The following is a 16,802-nucleotide window of genomic DNA, read 5'->3' as shown; positions in this document are numbered from 1 at the left end:
GGTGTCATTAAATCATGAAATTAAATTAATAATAATAATAATAAAATTAATTCCAATTATAATGAATTGTACACATTAAGGATTTTTAAAGAGTCATGTACTTAATTTTGTCCCTTTTGGCTCTCCAAAGTTCAAAATATGCTGACGGCCAATAATATATATTTTCTTAAATCGAAGTCAGACTTTGGACACATTTTGTAGCAAGGTGAAATAAACTTTTGGCTGATCAGTCATCCATTTTAATTAAAAAAAAAAATCGCACAATGAAAATAAATCGTTAAAATAACGTATCTTTATTTTTAAGTTTAGTTTCCCAAAAGATTGACAAGCTTACAATGATATACAATTTAAAGTGCAAAAAACCCCAAAAACAATCAGGACATGTTGGTGTATGATTCATTTGGTAAAAATGATAAATAAGCTTCATAATTTCAACCAGTCACACCACATTTGTTGAATAGGACTGAAATGTTTCCATCTTTTTTACATGCTGCAGCAGTCAAGTCCGGTGCCTTGCATTAATATGGACCATTATTGTTATTAATAACTACCGGTATATTGCACGTACAGAACTATATTGCACATACAGGAATGTCAGCGTTTTATATAATAAGGAAAGCCTTTTTTCCCATTTCTATAGCTTCCCTTTTTGCTCTCTGTTCTATCACCACCACCACAGATTTCAGGACACACAAAGGACGAGGCGGAAAGGACAGGTTGTGTCAGTCATACGTTACCTGTGAAAGAGGTGTCGGGCTTTTCACAGATAGCAGAAAAACATGGAAGGTGGACATCGTCCGCCTTTTCTCCTGCTGGCTGCAAAGCGCACCGAGCTGGTGAGGGAGTAGACGCTTCTTCACTGGACTCTACTGCCTGTTTGTTGCACTCGGTGTACTGCTGCTCCGCCAGGCTGGACTGCGTGGGATGAGGAAGCTCCTTGGACTCCTCGGGCAGCTCCTTCAGAGAGAAGATGCCAGGACTCTTGATGCAGCTCTCGCCTGTGGACTGCACGTTGGAGGCCGTGGTCGCCGAGTCGAAGCCGTAGGATGCCAGCGAGGTAGCGGAAGGCGGGGTCATGTCCTCGGTCAGGCGGGCTGTGTCCGATTCCTCTGATTCTTCCACAGTGGAGAGAAATCGGGCTTTAGGTTGGATCTCGATGGTGAGGTTCTGTTGAGTTTCCAAGGCATCGTCCAGCAGTGCTTCCCCCTCTGTGTCGCTGGCCTCATCCTCGGTTACGGAAGACGAGGAAGGGTTGGAGGTGAGCGCGGTTACTACCCCTCGGAGAACTTCATCAGCTGGCATCGTCTGTGCTTTCACTTTCTGATCTCTGCTCTCCATCAGGTCCGGCTGAGGAGACGTCACCAGGAGCTGGGCTGGAGATCCGCTCTCGCTGCTCAGCGTGCTCGCAGGAAGAGGAGCAAGGATCTGCAGAGGCGCCACGACACACCTTTGGCCCTCATCCTTGTCAGAGGTAAGCAGGGCGGCGCCAGGGTGTTCAGTAATACACGAGTCAGAACTTATTTCCAGCCAGGTCTGAGCTGGAGATTGAGACGCGGCCTCTGAGTTTTCTTGCAAAGGTTCTAGCAAAGGACTGACATCAGCTTCCACTGGATTCGGCTGCTGTACTCGATTGTGTTCTGCCCAGGGATCCGCAAACGGGTTGGGTCGGTCCCACTGAGCGCCCGGGGCCGAGGGTAGCTGAGGAGGCGGAGGGGGCGGGGCCAACCTGTTCAAGTTGTCCAGCCTTTCGTCGTCCACAAAGTCGTCTTCGTCGGCGTTCCCATAGCTTTCCAGACCGCTCTCGGTAACGCCTTCGCTCGCCATCTCCACGTCTTCGTCCTCCTCGTCCACATCGTTGTCATGTCGGAGTCTTTGTATCTCGTCCGTGCGCTCGGAGCCTACGTCCATGTCGCACACCCTGTCGTCGTCATCCTCCTCGAAGTCGTTGACGGGAATATCTGGAACTTTCTCAAAGTCGGGTGAGCTCACAGAGGCGCCTTTCAAGCTGCCGTCCCCGAGATCGTCGATACTCTCTGTTCCCTCCAAGACCCCGGGAGCGCTGAACTCCGACGCCCCCTGCTGGCTGCCGCTCAGAGAGTCCAGCTCGGAGAGGAAAGCGCCGCCCGCCCTCCAAGCAGAGCCTCCCATTGGTCCTGCCGATCCGGGACGTGACTCCTCAGTGGGCTGCGTAGTGCCGCTCATTTCGGAAACAGACACCGGTTGGCTCACCTCCTTTTCTTCTTCGTCTTCCTCGTCGTTTGGCGTTATTGTCTGAGCCACTGGCTTAGCAGCGGTTGAGGAAGGTTTTTGGACCGCTAACACATCAAGAGGCTCACTGCTGACCTCTGGTGGCGGTGGAAGCTCCACATGGGGTGAAGAACGAGCATCACTTTGAGCAACTTGGTGCTCATCTGTATTGATTAGGTTGCACGGAGCGCAGGAAGCAGCCGGATGACTCTGAACAGTCACATCCTGAGCTGACGCTTTGGGCGGGACTTCCACTGCAGTTGGTTTTTGACCTAAACTCACATTGGTGCTGACTGGTTGTGGTCTACCATGTGTTACCGCTTTGCCAGTCCCCCTCTGGCCGGGTCCATAAGAGGCACAGTTTGATGGTTTTGTCTTCCTGACGGCAGAATAAGGAGACACCGCCTGAGTGGGTTTGCTTCCATGTTTAGTCAGCGTTGTGCTGCTAGCAGTGGATTTAATGGCAGGAGAGCTTGGTGGCGTCCGTCCTAGAGGTTTGCTGGCCGCTTGGAACTTTGGAGCAGGTCCACTAGAAATCTTTGTGGGTCCAGGTTTAGCCTGAGGCACCTTGGGGTCCGCTTTTTTGGGCGCCAATTTGGAGGTGGAAGTGGGCTTTCCTGTGGCTGTAGGTTTGGAGAGTTCAGTTTTTTTGGCAACAGCTGACGCCGAAGACGCTGGCTTTTTTGCAACTGCACTGGAAGGTGGTCGACCAGGATCTAGTGCAACAAAAAGATGATTAGTGCTCATTAAATAATAAAAATAAACATGATTTTAAGATTCCCCTAACCTTTTTTGGCAGCAGCAAGAGTCGAGTGTGTTGCGGCGGTCCTGCCACTAGAGGGCACTGTGGCAACTCTAGAAGCAGCGGTCCTGGCACTAGCGCTGCTAGGTGGCCTGGATGCTACATTGTTGGCCGGCCTGCTTGTAGATGGTGCTGTGCGTGATGCTGAGGGAGCAGACGTCGCAGTGTTGTGCGATCTGCCTGCAACGCTGCTCCCTAGCCGCGACGCAGATGCTGCTGACCGAGATGTTGAGGGGGCTGAAGCAGGCCTGGAGACACAAAACAAGCACATTTAGTATATGATGGGAATGATAAGAATAAGTATTGTCACTGAAATAAAAAAAAACAAAAAAGCACAAAGGCATAATGTACTGAGAAAAAACGAAAATACTGATTAACGACAAACATTTGTCTTTAAAAATATGTATAACTTGCTTGCCTTTAAAAAACCCTGACAAATGTAATTGAGGACCCCTGAAACATTTGTTTTGTTTTTATGAAATGCTTCACTGTTGATGTTAACTGTTATGTTCAATTGTTCTTGGGGAAAAAAAGATATGACATAATATTTTTATGGAGACTGATGTCATTATGTATTGATGCATTATTTACAAAATGAATAGCATTTAAAAAAATTGTATGTTAGAAAAAAACATTCTTGGTTTCACATCTGTAACCAGTTTTTAGGCAAAATTAATGGATTCTTCCGTAGCTCCACCCTTCCTCACAGCACTATGAAAGTAGGTTAAGCTTTAAGTTTTTAAGCACTAATCCTGCCAACACGGGAAAAGGCAGTTTTATTAATGTGGGAAAAAAAAACTATAAAGTCAAGGAAAACAAGTTAAATTGTCCCAGAATAAATCCATTAAATGTACAATTATTTTTCACATCTTAATGAATTAGTTCACATTTTATATTTTTGTCACTAGGTATACACTCCATAATACAACTTAGTGACTATGGACTTTGGGATGAAATTTCAGGATGAGCCTAAAAATGCTCTATAACCTTTAAAGATTATCTTTAAACTTTTGAATGCACACGTTTTGAACGGAGTAAAAATTATACTTAACAGGAAGCAAAATGTAAAGCTAGGCAAACACGTCTACGGCACTAAATATATCTTGCGGTGTACCTCAAGGATCAATGCTGTTCAAACTATATAAAAAAATTGTAAAGTTACAAAGGCAGACAACACGACCACATTTTGTTTAATAAAGACCACAGAAGCTAATACAAATAACAGGAAAGAAATTAACAAATTAAAGACAAAATCAGACTATCCTTGAATCTCAGTAAAACTAAAATATTGCTATTCGCTAACTGTAGGGGAGAAAGTCAAACAAATACAAATAGACTGAGTAGACAGAGTAAAAATAATCCCAGTTCTAGCTGTAATGATAAAATTAACTGGAAATCTCACTATAAATATTATATTCTGCAACAAAAGAGAAATATAACCTTAGAGGAAAATGTAACTTAAAGCATTTGTATGCACGTACAACATTTAAGACATTTAGTATATGATTATGTGGAATTAAATTATGGTATGGATTAAGCAAAGAAAATACTAATAGGATCCAGTTTAAGAAACTGTTCACAAAGTACAAGGAAGAATAATAAACATATTAAACCTTTTTGATGATTTAATTGTTTGTGTTACAGACTGAGCAAAGGAAGTGAACTAACAAATGTTTTCACAATTGCTATGAAACAAAAAGGGATACATTTCACAAGATTCTGCTTCGTCCTACCCCTATTTGGACATGCTGAAATGTCACTGTCCCACATTGTAACTATAGATGTTTGGAATAAACTATCATAACCATATCCAACAGTCTTATAATAAATTCCACAATGTAACAAAACTTGACAAACAACCTCAACCATTGTTCTTTTTTCTTTACTGAAAAATAAGTTTCTACAACACAAGGAGAAGCCTTTAAAGCTTCAGTGGATGATGAGCTGCTGTGTTGGTAGTCGACTATATTTCCTGGCAACAGGGTGAAATCAATACACATCAAGGCACTAAATTGACGGTGAGCGGTCGTACTACAGGGTTTTAATGTCCTAACAAAACAGTCGATTTAAGGACAGACAGGAACATAAACAGAGTAAATACATGCAAGTGTCCCACAGTCCATATCATGCCTAAGCCCAACTGTCTTATGGATGTAGTGGGCAGCTGCCACACCAATCAATCACTCCTTCCAAAAGAAATCCAAGCTTCAGCACTATCCACTACTTTTACTAACGCCTCTTCCCCCAATCCATTTATCAAAGAGCTCTTCTTTTATACAGACGGCATTAAAGACAGGACAAAGTCTCAAAATGTCCTCGATTTTGTTTCAAAACAAACTGTGCGGGATATTTGGTTCTTATTTCTCGACTTGTCAGAAGAAATTAAGTTTGAAGGGCCAATTTTGAAGCAACAAATGCAGACAGGGCTCACTGACAATACTATGTCTGGCGTTTACTGTGCAGACAAGCAGCTGCTTTATGTCCGGAGAGAAACACATGCACACAGGCCTGAAGAAGACGTACAGTTATCTCCTTGACGATAAAGACTGGAATTCTTTAAGTTCTACAACTCGTCATGACTTTGCTTCTGGTTCAGCCAAAGGCACCCCTGACTGTGAAGTGGAATTAAAATAATGGTAGTTTATCATGTCATGTCCCTGACGACTTATACACAAATAACAAAACTGAAAAAATTTAACTTTTATTATTCAAATTCCGTTAGTAACTCGGAATTCGTGGCAGTTTTCCTCTGATCCGTTTTATGCACACCGTCTCATAGGGCTGGCCAGACATTGCGTGTAACAAACAAAGTCCGTTTGCACGTGTATCAGTCCTCGAAAACGAGTGTGCATGGGTTACTCTGTTTTTTTTTTTATTAAGTACTGCTACAAAATAAGCAAGCCACCATGGGGAAAAAGTAAGTGGTAAGTGCCATTACTTTGATAAAAGGTGAGAAACACTTGAATTCAAGACAGAACTCTTAGGAAAATACAAAGGTCTAACTGTTCAGTTATACATATTGTAATTTATATGCATTACACATTGTTTTCTTTGTGTAAAACGAAAACGTGTTTTGTGCTCATATTTTTGGATGCCAGGAACAGATTAGATTTGCAGTATTTCGGATGGGAAAACTCACATTCCCAACAAAGCTTTTACTGCCTCGTTTAAACAAAAACAAATAAAACGAATCTGAGCTTTAGAACTAAACCTCTTGACTTTCAAATGGACATGCCAATTGCAGTAAAATTAAGTTACTGAATGCAGCCTAGTAAACAATCTTGATGTTGAAGACCTTTTTTGGAGTGTGTTTTTATTATTATTTTTATTTTTTTTAGGAGTTGGAGATGCTGACATACTGACTAACTGGCTAACTTTGACAGCTTCTGGATCTGCCAAATGTTTATTTGTATTTATTTATTTTTTCTGCCAATGTTTAAATGGTACAGTCATTGCAGTCTTCCCCTTTGGCTTGCCTTACATATCGGCATGCGCACCTCTCACATTTGAATACATATGGTAACAAATTAGTGGTACGCAACGGTACCAGTTTTCAGTACTTCTGTGTATGATGTATTATTGAACGTTAATTTGTTTAATAAAATATATATATTTTTTCCCCATTTAAAACTGAGCTGATAACTGGGCCGTCCAGTTATTTTGTTTTCTTACACTTCTAAATATCATTTGCAAGTATTATAAAGTAGACTTTGCATGCAGTTGTAATTCCTAGACGTTAGATGGCAGTATTCTATAAGCTAGTGTGTGCTCCCTTGTCAGGAAGTAGTCTTTGCCATTAAATAAATAAATAAATGATAAATGGGTTATACTTGTATAGCGCTTTTCTACCTTCAAGGTACTCAAAGCGCTTTGACAGTATTACCACATTCACCCATTCACACACACATCCACACACTGATGGCGGGAGCTGCCATGCAAGGCGCTAACCAGCAGCCATCAGGAGCAAAGGGTGAAGTGTCTTGCCCAAGGACACAACGGACATGACTAGGATGGTAGAAGGTGGGGATTGAACCCCAGTAACCAGCAACACTCCGATTGCTGGCACGGCCACTCTAGCAACACTCCGATTGCTGGCACGGCCACTCTACCAACTTCGCCACGCCGTCCCAGTAAGCTGAATATAGTATTTTGTTTATCCCTACAAAGTGTTTATACTGTAAGTATTGTACTTATTACACATCAGCTGTTTTATTGTAACGAGTTTCTTAATTGTAGTTTTTTTATTACCAAATTTGGTGTTAAAATCGCCCTGTAAAAATTGCTAATGCTAATAAGTAGCATAAATATGGTAAATCCAATTTTAAATCCAAGCATTTAGCTAGCACGTTTTAAGAAGTGGATCCTTACTGTAAGTTCGAGCATTTTCTATCAGGCATACTTGCTTGGTTGGCATGGAAAATTGCAACATTAACGGCAGGTACAGTTTAATTTTACGTGAATCAATACCAGATAGTACCAACTGAATTTGGTCAGTGCCTTTAAAAAAGTAGCAAATTTGGTACCCATCACGATGGTAACATGATAAAATGTAGGGGTATAACAATTGATCAATATTTACTGATTTATGACTTACTGATTTATATAACTAAATGTCAAGCATATCGATTTGCGCCGGGCAAGTTAGCTTTCCGGAAGATAGGTATCGATCCAACATCGATTTAAAAGGCAATATGTCGACGTGTTATCGATACTACAAAAAAGAAAAGATTGGATTGAAGAACGGCATTTTATATGAAGTTTAGCACTTTTAATGAAAAGAACGTTAAGTCTGTATGCCCGTCCATCAAAACAAAAATAGCAGATACCTACAGCGGTCGAGAGTGGCCATACCAAATGAGAATGCCACAAGACAATATTATTAATTACAACACAAAAACATTCAGCTACACCACGATTGTAAATGCCACAGTAAATAAATAAGAATTCAAAGTGACAACACAATTTTAGACCATAAATGATGCAACGTACAAAACAGAGGTGACAGAGGAACAGTTCGCCGACAGACCAGCTTGAGACGGAAGGTTAAAATCAGTGTAATAAGGACTCACAGTGCATTAGTATTATTGAAAAAATATTTTTTTTTAATTTAATTTATGACTGAAAAAGTGGTCACACTTCAGTTACAACTTCGTTCATTACACCCTTGGCCATTTGGTCTGTTTGTCACCGAAACGTATCCGCTGTCCCTTCTATTGATGTTTCGTGTATATTAAAATGAGAGTAGTCGCAAGTTAAAGCACTGCTTATTTAACCTGAAAATATTTGGTTGCACTTAATTTCTCAGGTGAATCTACTGCTAACTCAACCTGAAGATATGTTAGTGCACTTTATTTATTATTATTGTATTATTTGTACGCTGAAAAACAACAGCAAAAGTAGCAAGTGAAGCTCCTGTTAAAATGTTGGTTACTGTACTTTAATTGAAAATGTCTTGATTTCAACAAATGTGAGCCGAACACATTTCCTCTTCTTAATTCAACCCAAAGTGTTGGTTGCACTTTATTTAAATAAGATGTGAATGCATTGGCCATTATTGTTTATTTGCTTGTTTGTATCTACAATTCATTTATATCCAATTCCTTTACAAGAAATAACAGGAATAGAGGAAATTTCACCTGCAGTGTCCAGTATCCACTCTTTATTTCACATTCACACTGGTTGATTTTTTATTTTTTTGCTAAAAAAAAGTAACTGAATCGATTTCAACTCACCTAATCGTATAGGATCCTATTGTTCCAAATAAATATTGTCCCTGAATTGTATCGGCAACCACAAATTCTGAATCAAATCGTTACACCTCTAATAAAATGTATCTCCAAAGGCTTAAGCAAAACATCCAAAAGGTAGACTTTTTTGTGCTTACTATGACAACATGTAACTTAGCGGAAGTCTGACATGTGGTTTGAAACTCCAAACCCGCTTTGGAATTTGGTCTATTTTCCCACATAAATTCAACATGGTCAAAAAATATATAAATATGTTCATGCCCATACTAACATTAGGCTGATCATTTTCAGTTCAAAAGAGTTCATACCTGTTGGTCTTTGGGATGGCACCCCCCTCAGGTTTGGCAGCAGTAGATGTGCTTGCTTTTGGGCCCAAGAATGCAGCTGATCGGCCGACAGTCACTTGGTAGAGACAACTAATATTAACACATGGGACAAGCACAAACTGATCGGATGTTTTTTGTTTTATTGTGACTTACCTGAGCTTTTGGTTCGGGCTGCTTTATCAATTCCCGCAGCGGGTTTCCCGTTGCTTCCGTTGAGGGTAGTGTGTTTAGAGCAATTTGTTCCCGTGACAACAGCAGCACTTGATGTAGGCCTGGATAATGATGCGGCTCCTGTGGGTCTCTTACTGGCCACCTTGGTAGTTGGCCTGACAGTGGCTGCCACAGCTGCAACACCCACTGCTTTTTTGGGGACAGCCCCCGCTACTGACAATTTTACTGCTGCTTTCTCGCCTGAGGTGGTCTTTGTAGACAAATGGTTATTTACATTGCGGTGTAAAGAAACTGTACTTGGCTGAGACCTGGATCCAGAGGACGCTTTGGTTGCAGCTTGCATTTTGGATGCAACAGCTTGTGGTTTGACTTTGGGGTCCGCTCCTTTTGCGTTGCCAATGGTCTCTGTGGCAGCCTCTGATGCACCATCGGTCTCAGCTGGCTCTGGTGGCGTCGCATCTCGCTCTATTGCTTGGTCCTGCGACACTGAAGGCTCGACAACGGCCGCAGCTTCAACGGGCTCTGTGGTATCCATGGTAACCCCATCCGGTTTCATTCCCCAAACTCTGAGGTTGCTGCGGTTTCTGGCTTGATTCAAGAGCTGGACTGTTGCCTTCACGCCACACTTCTGTGGAGATAAAAAAGAAAAAGAAAAAAGTATTATGGTTGCGACGATAAAACAAAGGATACAAATTTGGCCGACGATAGAGATTTTATTATCGTTATATCGTGATATCAATGTTGATGACACATTCTAGCTGCGTTCCGCAAATTTGACAGTGACAAGCAAACAAATGCAGCATCTTCTAAGCACGCAGCGTCCTCGCTATCTGTACCATCCATCCAGAGTGCAGCAAAGCCACTTCTAAGTTAGCGATCCTCGCCTCCATGGTAATAAATGAAAGTTTTTTTTTTTTTTTTTTTTTTTTTTTTAAAACAAGTACCATCCCCAAGGTTGAGGATAAGCTAACTGCAAGCCAGAGCTCTTGAATGTAAACAAAGGTGGGCGGATTGATACAAATATAGACAGTAACAATACCAGGTAAATTAGCAGTACATGGCCAAATTAGGAGCCTTTGGAACATGTTTGTAATGGTTCCATTATCATTTACATGCTAAATATATCGTGATCAGGTGGGTTGAGTGGCCAAAAAATTGTACTCAAGTAAAACTAAAAAGTAGTCATCCAAATAATTACATGATCGAGAGTAAGTAAGTAGTCTGAGAAAAAATACTTAAGTATTGAAAAAAAATTGTGTGTGACTTCTGATTTATTTAGTAGCTATTTTTCAATGGTTCTTGGACTACAACCGCAGTTGTGTGTGTTTTAGATGGAATACATAGACTGAAGTGGATTTTTTGTTGGCTGAAATGTGAAAATTTCTACATGATATAAAATGTTCCTTTTCCTAGTTTGTAAGTAAACATTGAATATTTGTGCTGCCTTGTTTGACGTTGTGTCACTTTTTACAATCAGTACGTTTCCATGCCCTAAATTAGTCAGATTTCTCAAATATTTCAGTTTCTTCCATTTTCTCACCATTAGCATTGTGCCTCTCATACACTTGGGGTCGACTGTGGTCATTTAAGCTTGTTTAGCTATGTGGGAATGTAAATACAGTAGAAGAGAACGTTACATGCTAATAAAGTAGCAGTGGTAACTGTCAAGCGCCGAATCTAACATAACTACAACTTTACACTGCTACTTGGTGGTGGATCGCTATTTTGGTCAACTGTTAGACTATTTGCTGTTGATACAAACTACGCAGTGCATTCATTTTTTTTTCTGGTTTCCAAGTCGATGACGTAGAAATTGTTGTTACCCTTTAATTCTTACATCACCAAAAGTATTAACAATGACTCTGACATGGGAGGAGTTTGGAGAAGACTTGAACAACTTCCAGGCGGCTTTGAAGCAATTCTGGACCACTATTCGCTGCCTCAGGAAGGGGGAGCAGTGGACCGTCAACACCGTGTATTGTGGGGACGGTGTGCTCCTGACCTCAATTGGGGATGTTGTAGATCAGTGGAAGAAGTACATCAAAGACCTCGTCAGTCCCACCTACACCACTTCCAATGAGGAAACATTGCCTGGGGACTATGGTTAGCGCTTTCATTTCTAGGGCTCAGTTTGTTAAGAAGCTCCTCGAATGAGATGAGATCCACCTGGAATTCCTAAAGGCTCTGTATGCTGTGGAGCTGTCTTGGATGACAAGACTCTGCAGTATTGCGTGGACTTTGGGGGCAATACCTCTGGATTGGCTGACTGGGGTGGTGGTTCCTCTATTTAAAAAGGGGGAACCGGAGGGTGCGTTTCAACGAACGCAGGATCACACTCCTCAGCCTTCACGGTAATGTCTATTCAGGTGTACTGGAGAGGAAGCTACGTCAAATAGTCAAACTTTGGAATCAGGAGGAGCAGTGTGATTTTGTCCTGGCGTGGAACTGTGGATCAGCTCTATACTCTCGGCAAGATCCTTAAGAGTGCATGGGAATTTGCCCAACCAGTCTTCATTTGTTTTGTGGACTTGGAAAGGGCATTCGACCGTGTCCCTCTGGTAGTCCTGTGGGGAGTGCTACAGAGTATGGGGTATCTGACCACCTGATTGTGGTGGTTCGCTCCCTGTATGATCAGTGTCAAAGCTTGGTCCGCATTGCCAGCAGAAAGTCGGGATGTTTCAGTGAGGGTTGGACTCCGCCAGGATTGCCCTTTGTCACAAATTCTGTTTACAACTTTAATAGACAGTATTTGTAGGCGCAGTCAGGGCGTTGAAGGGATCTGGTTTGGTGTCTGCAAGATTAGGTCTCTGCTTTTTGCGGATAATGTGGTCCTGCTGGCTTCATCTGACCGAGAACTTCAGCTCTCACTGGATTGGTTTCTCAGCTTAGTGTGAAGCGAGTGGGGTGAAAATCAGCACCTCCAAGTCAGAGTCTATGGTTCTCGCCCGGAAAAGGGTGGAGTGCCGTCTCCAGGTTGAGGACGAGATCCTTCACCGAATGAAGGAGTTCCAAGTACCTTGGGGCTTTGTTTACAAGTGAGGGAAGGATGGATTGAGAGATTGTCGGACAGATCGGTGCGGCGTATGCAGTGATGTGGACCCTGCATCGGTTCGTGGTGGAAGGTAAAGCTCTCAATTTACCAGTCGATCTACATTTTTATCCTCACCTATGGTCATGAGCTTTGGGTTATGACTGGAAGGGAAAGAGCACGGGTACAAGTGGTCCGGGAAGAGTTGGATGAAGTAGCTGGGGAGAGAGAAGTCTGGGCTTTTCTGCTTAGGCTGCTGCCCCCGCGACCCGACTTTGGATAAGCAGAAGAAGATGAATGGATGGATGTATGGATTTATTTCAGTTTCTAAACCCGTACTTGTTGGGGTAAACAGTCCCTCCCATCTCCGGCTTGTTCTTTTTCGCCAGGAAGTATGCCAAGTTCCGTTTAGTGAAATGAAGTCAAACGTCATGAGTGCTTATGTTGGATTGGTAGAACTTAGTCACGTGACAGTGTCCGCTGAAAGAAGGCTCGCTGATGAGCCAAACCAATACGTCTTTGCAAGCAGTAATTAATAGATGATAAATAATGATATAAATAAATGTAGCGATCAGAATGAAACTCAATGTAACAGGGTAAAAGTTGTGTTTTTTCATCATTAAAATTATTCAAGTAAAAGGTATGTTGCATTAAGACTACTCTAAGAAGTCCAATTTATCTAAAAAGTTACTTAAGTAAATGTAATGGAGTAAATGTAGCGCATTACTACCCACCTCTGTGATATATAATCGTTATCGCAAGACGCTGCAATATATATCGCGATATAGATTTTATGCCATATCGCCCATGCCGAAAAAAATTCATGTCAACGAGCCACCCTTCATACAGTTAATATGCGCCGACTCAAAAAGGAAAGACCATTTATGGATACATGCCTCTGAGGAATTTGGGGAGAGTGGAAAAACAGGAAGTGAATGATGGGGGCGCCAATAAATCTCTCCACTAAACTGGCTGCTCGCCTCTCTGATGACTCAAACGCCAGTCCATCGACCACACTACAGTGCTTGCAAACACGTCGCTCCAGGCACTGAAACTAATCCTGTGTATCACCGCAAGTTGATATTGCACATTTAATGCTTCAAAAAATAAAGGGGGAAAAAAAACTGCACGGTTGTAAAGCCACAATGTCCTGACAGAGGATGAGATGCACTGTTGGGTTTCTAAAAACCACAGTGCCGGATTTTAGGAAGAAAATGTATCTTTCCTGCATGGCTGTGATTATTCGTTAGCAACACTATTGTTCTACATCACAGTTAAATAAAATGGATGTCCACCAAACTTTCGAACAAATGGACGGGATATCAATTTATTTTCCTGTGCAAGTTAAAGAGGGAATAAACTGCGGTTGACAGTTGTAAAACCAGTATAAACAGTACCCATGCTAGTGTGATGTGTACTTTGATGTATTTTAGTGCGTTTTTGCAAATCACATAACCCCCCAAATCAAACTCTTTTTGGACTTTAGAATGTTTGATACAACTCATAAGGTGCATGTATATTGGCGAGAGCTTGCACAGTTTTGGATGACTTTGTACCCAGCTTTTTGCAGTTTGGCTACATCACCACAAGGTGGACATATTTATTAGAACATTTAGTAAAGCGCTTCGTCAGAGGGAGAGGAGCTCCTCCTCTACTTCAGGCTGCAAGGAAACAAAAGAAGAGAAGATAAAGTATTATTTTAATATAATCTTGGCATGTGCATAACACACTGCATGACATGTGATATGCAGTGACACATACTGTTTGAAGCAGCTTGTTTATGCACGCTCTGAATTGATCGGCAAATGTGCAGGTGTACATGATGCTGTGACCAGGTGAATTTATATGTTTATGAAGTTTATTTACGATCGTGACTGAAAAAAAAATGTTGAATTCAATATATATATTTAAACAGTGTGCATTTTCAAAAGATACATGATACTTGTGGAGAGGGTGGCACGTGGTTTCATTTACAATCTGGGAACACCTCTACAATTGAACATCAAAAAAACGAATTGTGAGCGTATCCAATACATATTATCTAGACCGGGGTCTCCAATATTTTCCAGGCCAAGGACTCCTAAACTGATGAAGAGATGAAGCAGAGACCCCTTCTTACATATCCTGTATACAATTGTTTGAAATTAAATTAAACTGAGCCTCCTAAAAGGTACCTTGTTTTTGTGCAATAATAAGATATTCAAAGAATACAGTATAGCGCCGCTAATAGAGCGCTGGCAACTAGAGCGCTAATAGCTAGCTATCTTAAACTTTTATGATACACTATATTTCTCTATTGAAGTTTTCATTTAAAACCTGCAAGGTACAGTGAGAAGGGTGGCCATGTCACTGCAATTTCTAAACCAATGTTAAGAACATTTTAAAATTAGAGGTGGGAATCTTTGGGCACCTCACGATTTGATTACAACTACGATTTAGGAGCTACGATTCGATTAAAAATCGATTGTTGATGCATCTTTACTATATGTATATTGATGCAGTCTTACATTTATTTATTTTTTTCACGAAATAAGCGTTTGTCCCTTCCAACTTAAAAAAAAAAAAAGCAATTCATTTGGATTAAGAAACAGTTAAATTAATCCCCACATTTATTAAAATAATGAAAATGTGTGCAAAACTGGAATAGAAGTGCATGATAATAAATGAGCTGGTCGGATCTCTCGCTGTAGTCAGCCAAATTTCAAGAACGTCTGCATTACTTTATTTACAATAAATAAATCGATTATTTCCCTCACCTCTATTAAAAATAATAAAAATTTGTGGAAAAAAATGCAAGTAGCATATATAAAAAAAACTACACACACACAAGTTACACACTAGTTACACACGAGGGACAAGCGGTACAAAATGGAGACACGCATCTATATTTACCTCCATTTTCTACCGCTTGGGGACGCGGGAGTGCCGGAGCCTATCCCAGGTGCATTCGGGCAGAAAGCGGGATACACCCTGGACAAGTCGCCACCTCATCCAACACAGGTAGACAACATTCATACTCCAGAACATTCACACCCCTGTGGACCCTTGTTGAAGACTCCTGATCGAGACCACAAGTTAGTGTTTTAAATAAGTCCTGTTTAATGTGTTAGTCTTGCGCCTTTAGTTCAGTTAAAAATTACCCGGCAAACCCAAGTTTTATAAGCAATGTATCGTTTTAACATTGGTCGTTCAATTGCAAAGCTCTATTCATTGATTAACATAACAACCCGTTCTGGTCCAATGTGGTGGTGATGGTGACAAATGCAAACAAAGCTGTGTAATGAGAGTAACCTGAAAGACCACCTTTTGCTTTGTTCTTTTGTTTAGAATGCCTAATTGGTCATGTGCTGTCATTTGACCTGCGGCACAGCCATTAGATACAGATATTATTATTAGGTCATTATTGCAGAATGAAAACCATACAACAGATGACCTATATTTACAAAAAATATGTATAATATGTAGTCTTTGGCAAAAAAAGAAAAATAAATCATGCATTTCACAATAGAAAAAGCAATGTAGTTCACTTCCAGTTTATTTTGAACATGCATACGATACGATGTAATGCATCACATATTTCCAGTTGTTTCATTACAGCATGTCCGAAAAGCAGTAGGAAGAAGCAGAGCTTATTTAATTCTACCCCTTTTCATAGCATAGCAATTTTATCCCATTTCCTTGTTCTCCATTTGTAACAGAATATTGAATACATATATAAATGATATACCATAGTAAGTAAACAAATATTAAATATAATAATTATTTAAAAAAAAAGGTAAATTCCTCTAAGGAGCGCTAATATTGATCTGTAATCCAGACAGGAAAAAGGAAGAGTGTTTAAACGGCACAATGAGCCAGGGACTAATGCTGAGGACTTAACAGGCAGCAGGTGGAATCTCACTGCTCATGATGACCCCCTTCTGGACTTGTAATCGCATCATGTCTAACCAGCTGACACGATGTGACGCAGCACACAGGAAGTGCACTGGATCATTAAAATCCCATTCACACACAAGCAGAGACACGCAAACACTTTCACTGAAGTGCCGTAAAATCGCACTGGAGAATTCATCCTTTAGAAAATGTCTGTACTGGTGGAAATGTTGACTCAATGCCAAAGACATTAATAATGTACGGCACCTGCTCAGTATTTAGGTATTTCCATTGCAGGTACTACAAGGTACTATTTCTAGTATTGGGTCAGTCAAGGATACAAAAGTTGCACTCAGTATCTTGCATACTTTCATTTGAATTTAGACCGCCACTGATAAATTTGACATACCTGTTCGCCCTCCTCCATAAACACATAATGGGATCGGCTGTGAATGCATCTTTTCATACGTTAGGTGGCGATTTGTGCCTCATATGCATGTGGTCTGCCAAGAATAAAAAAAAAAAAAAAGGGATTGCCTCGCCAACTTAACGACTTAGGGCCTGATAAACCAAGACCCAAATAACGCGCTAAATAGTGTGCAAACTAT

At 41.0% G+C, this 16,802-nt stretch overlaps 1 protein-coding gene across 1 annotated transcript in view; it reads right to left on the bottom strand.

Moving 5' to 3' along the window:
- Positions 1-268: 268 nt before the first annotated feature.
- prr36a (proline rich 36a) overlaps positions 269-16,802 on the bottom strand; it is a 36,600-nt gene continuing 20,066 nt past the window's right edge. Inside the window, exons 2-5 of the mRNA XM_061983952.1 lie at positions 9,276-9,921; positions 9,105-9,198; positions 3,035-3,297; positions 269-2,963 (exon numbers count right to left, since the gene is read on the bottom strand). Of these exons, the coding sequence (XP_061839936.1) occupies positions 727-2,963; positions 3,035-3,297; positions 9,105-9,198; positions 9,276-9,849 (3,168 nt within the window). The 5' untranslated portion in view covers positions 9,850-9,921 and the 3' untranslated portion in view covers positions 269-726. The remainder of the gene's footprint in view (positions 2,964-3,034; positions 3,298-9,104; positions 9,199-9,275; positions 9,922-16,802) is intronic.

This window comes from Nerophis lumbriciformis, linkage group LG25 (assembly GCF_033978685.3).
Source record: "Nerophis lumbriciformis linkage group LG25, RoL_Nlum_v2.1, whole genome shotgun sequence".
NCBI lineage: Eukaryota > Metazoa > Chordata > Actinopteri > Syngnathiformes > Syngnathidae > Nerophis > Nerophis lumbriciformis.
This window is presented reverse-complemented; position numbering and strand designations above follow the sequence as displayed.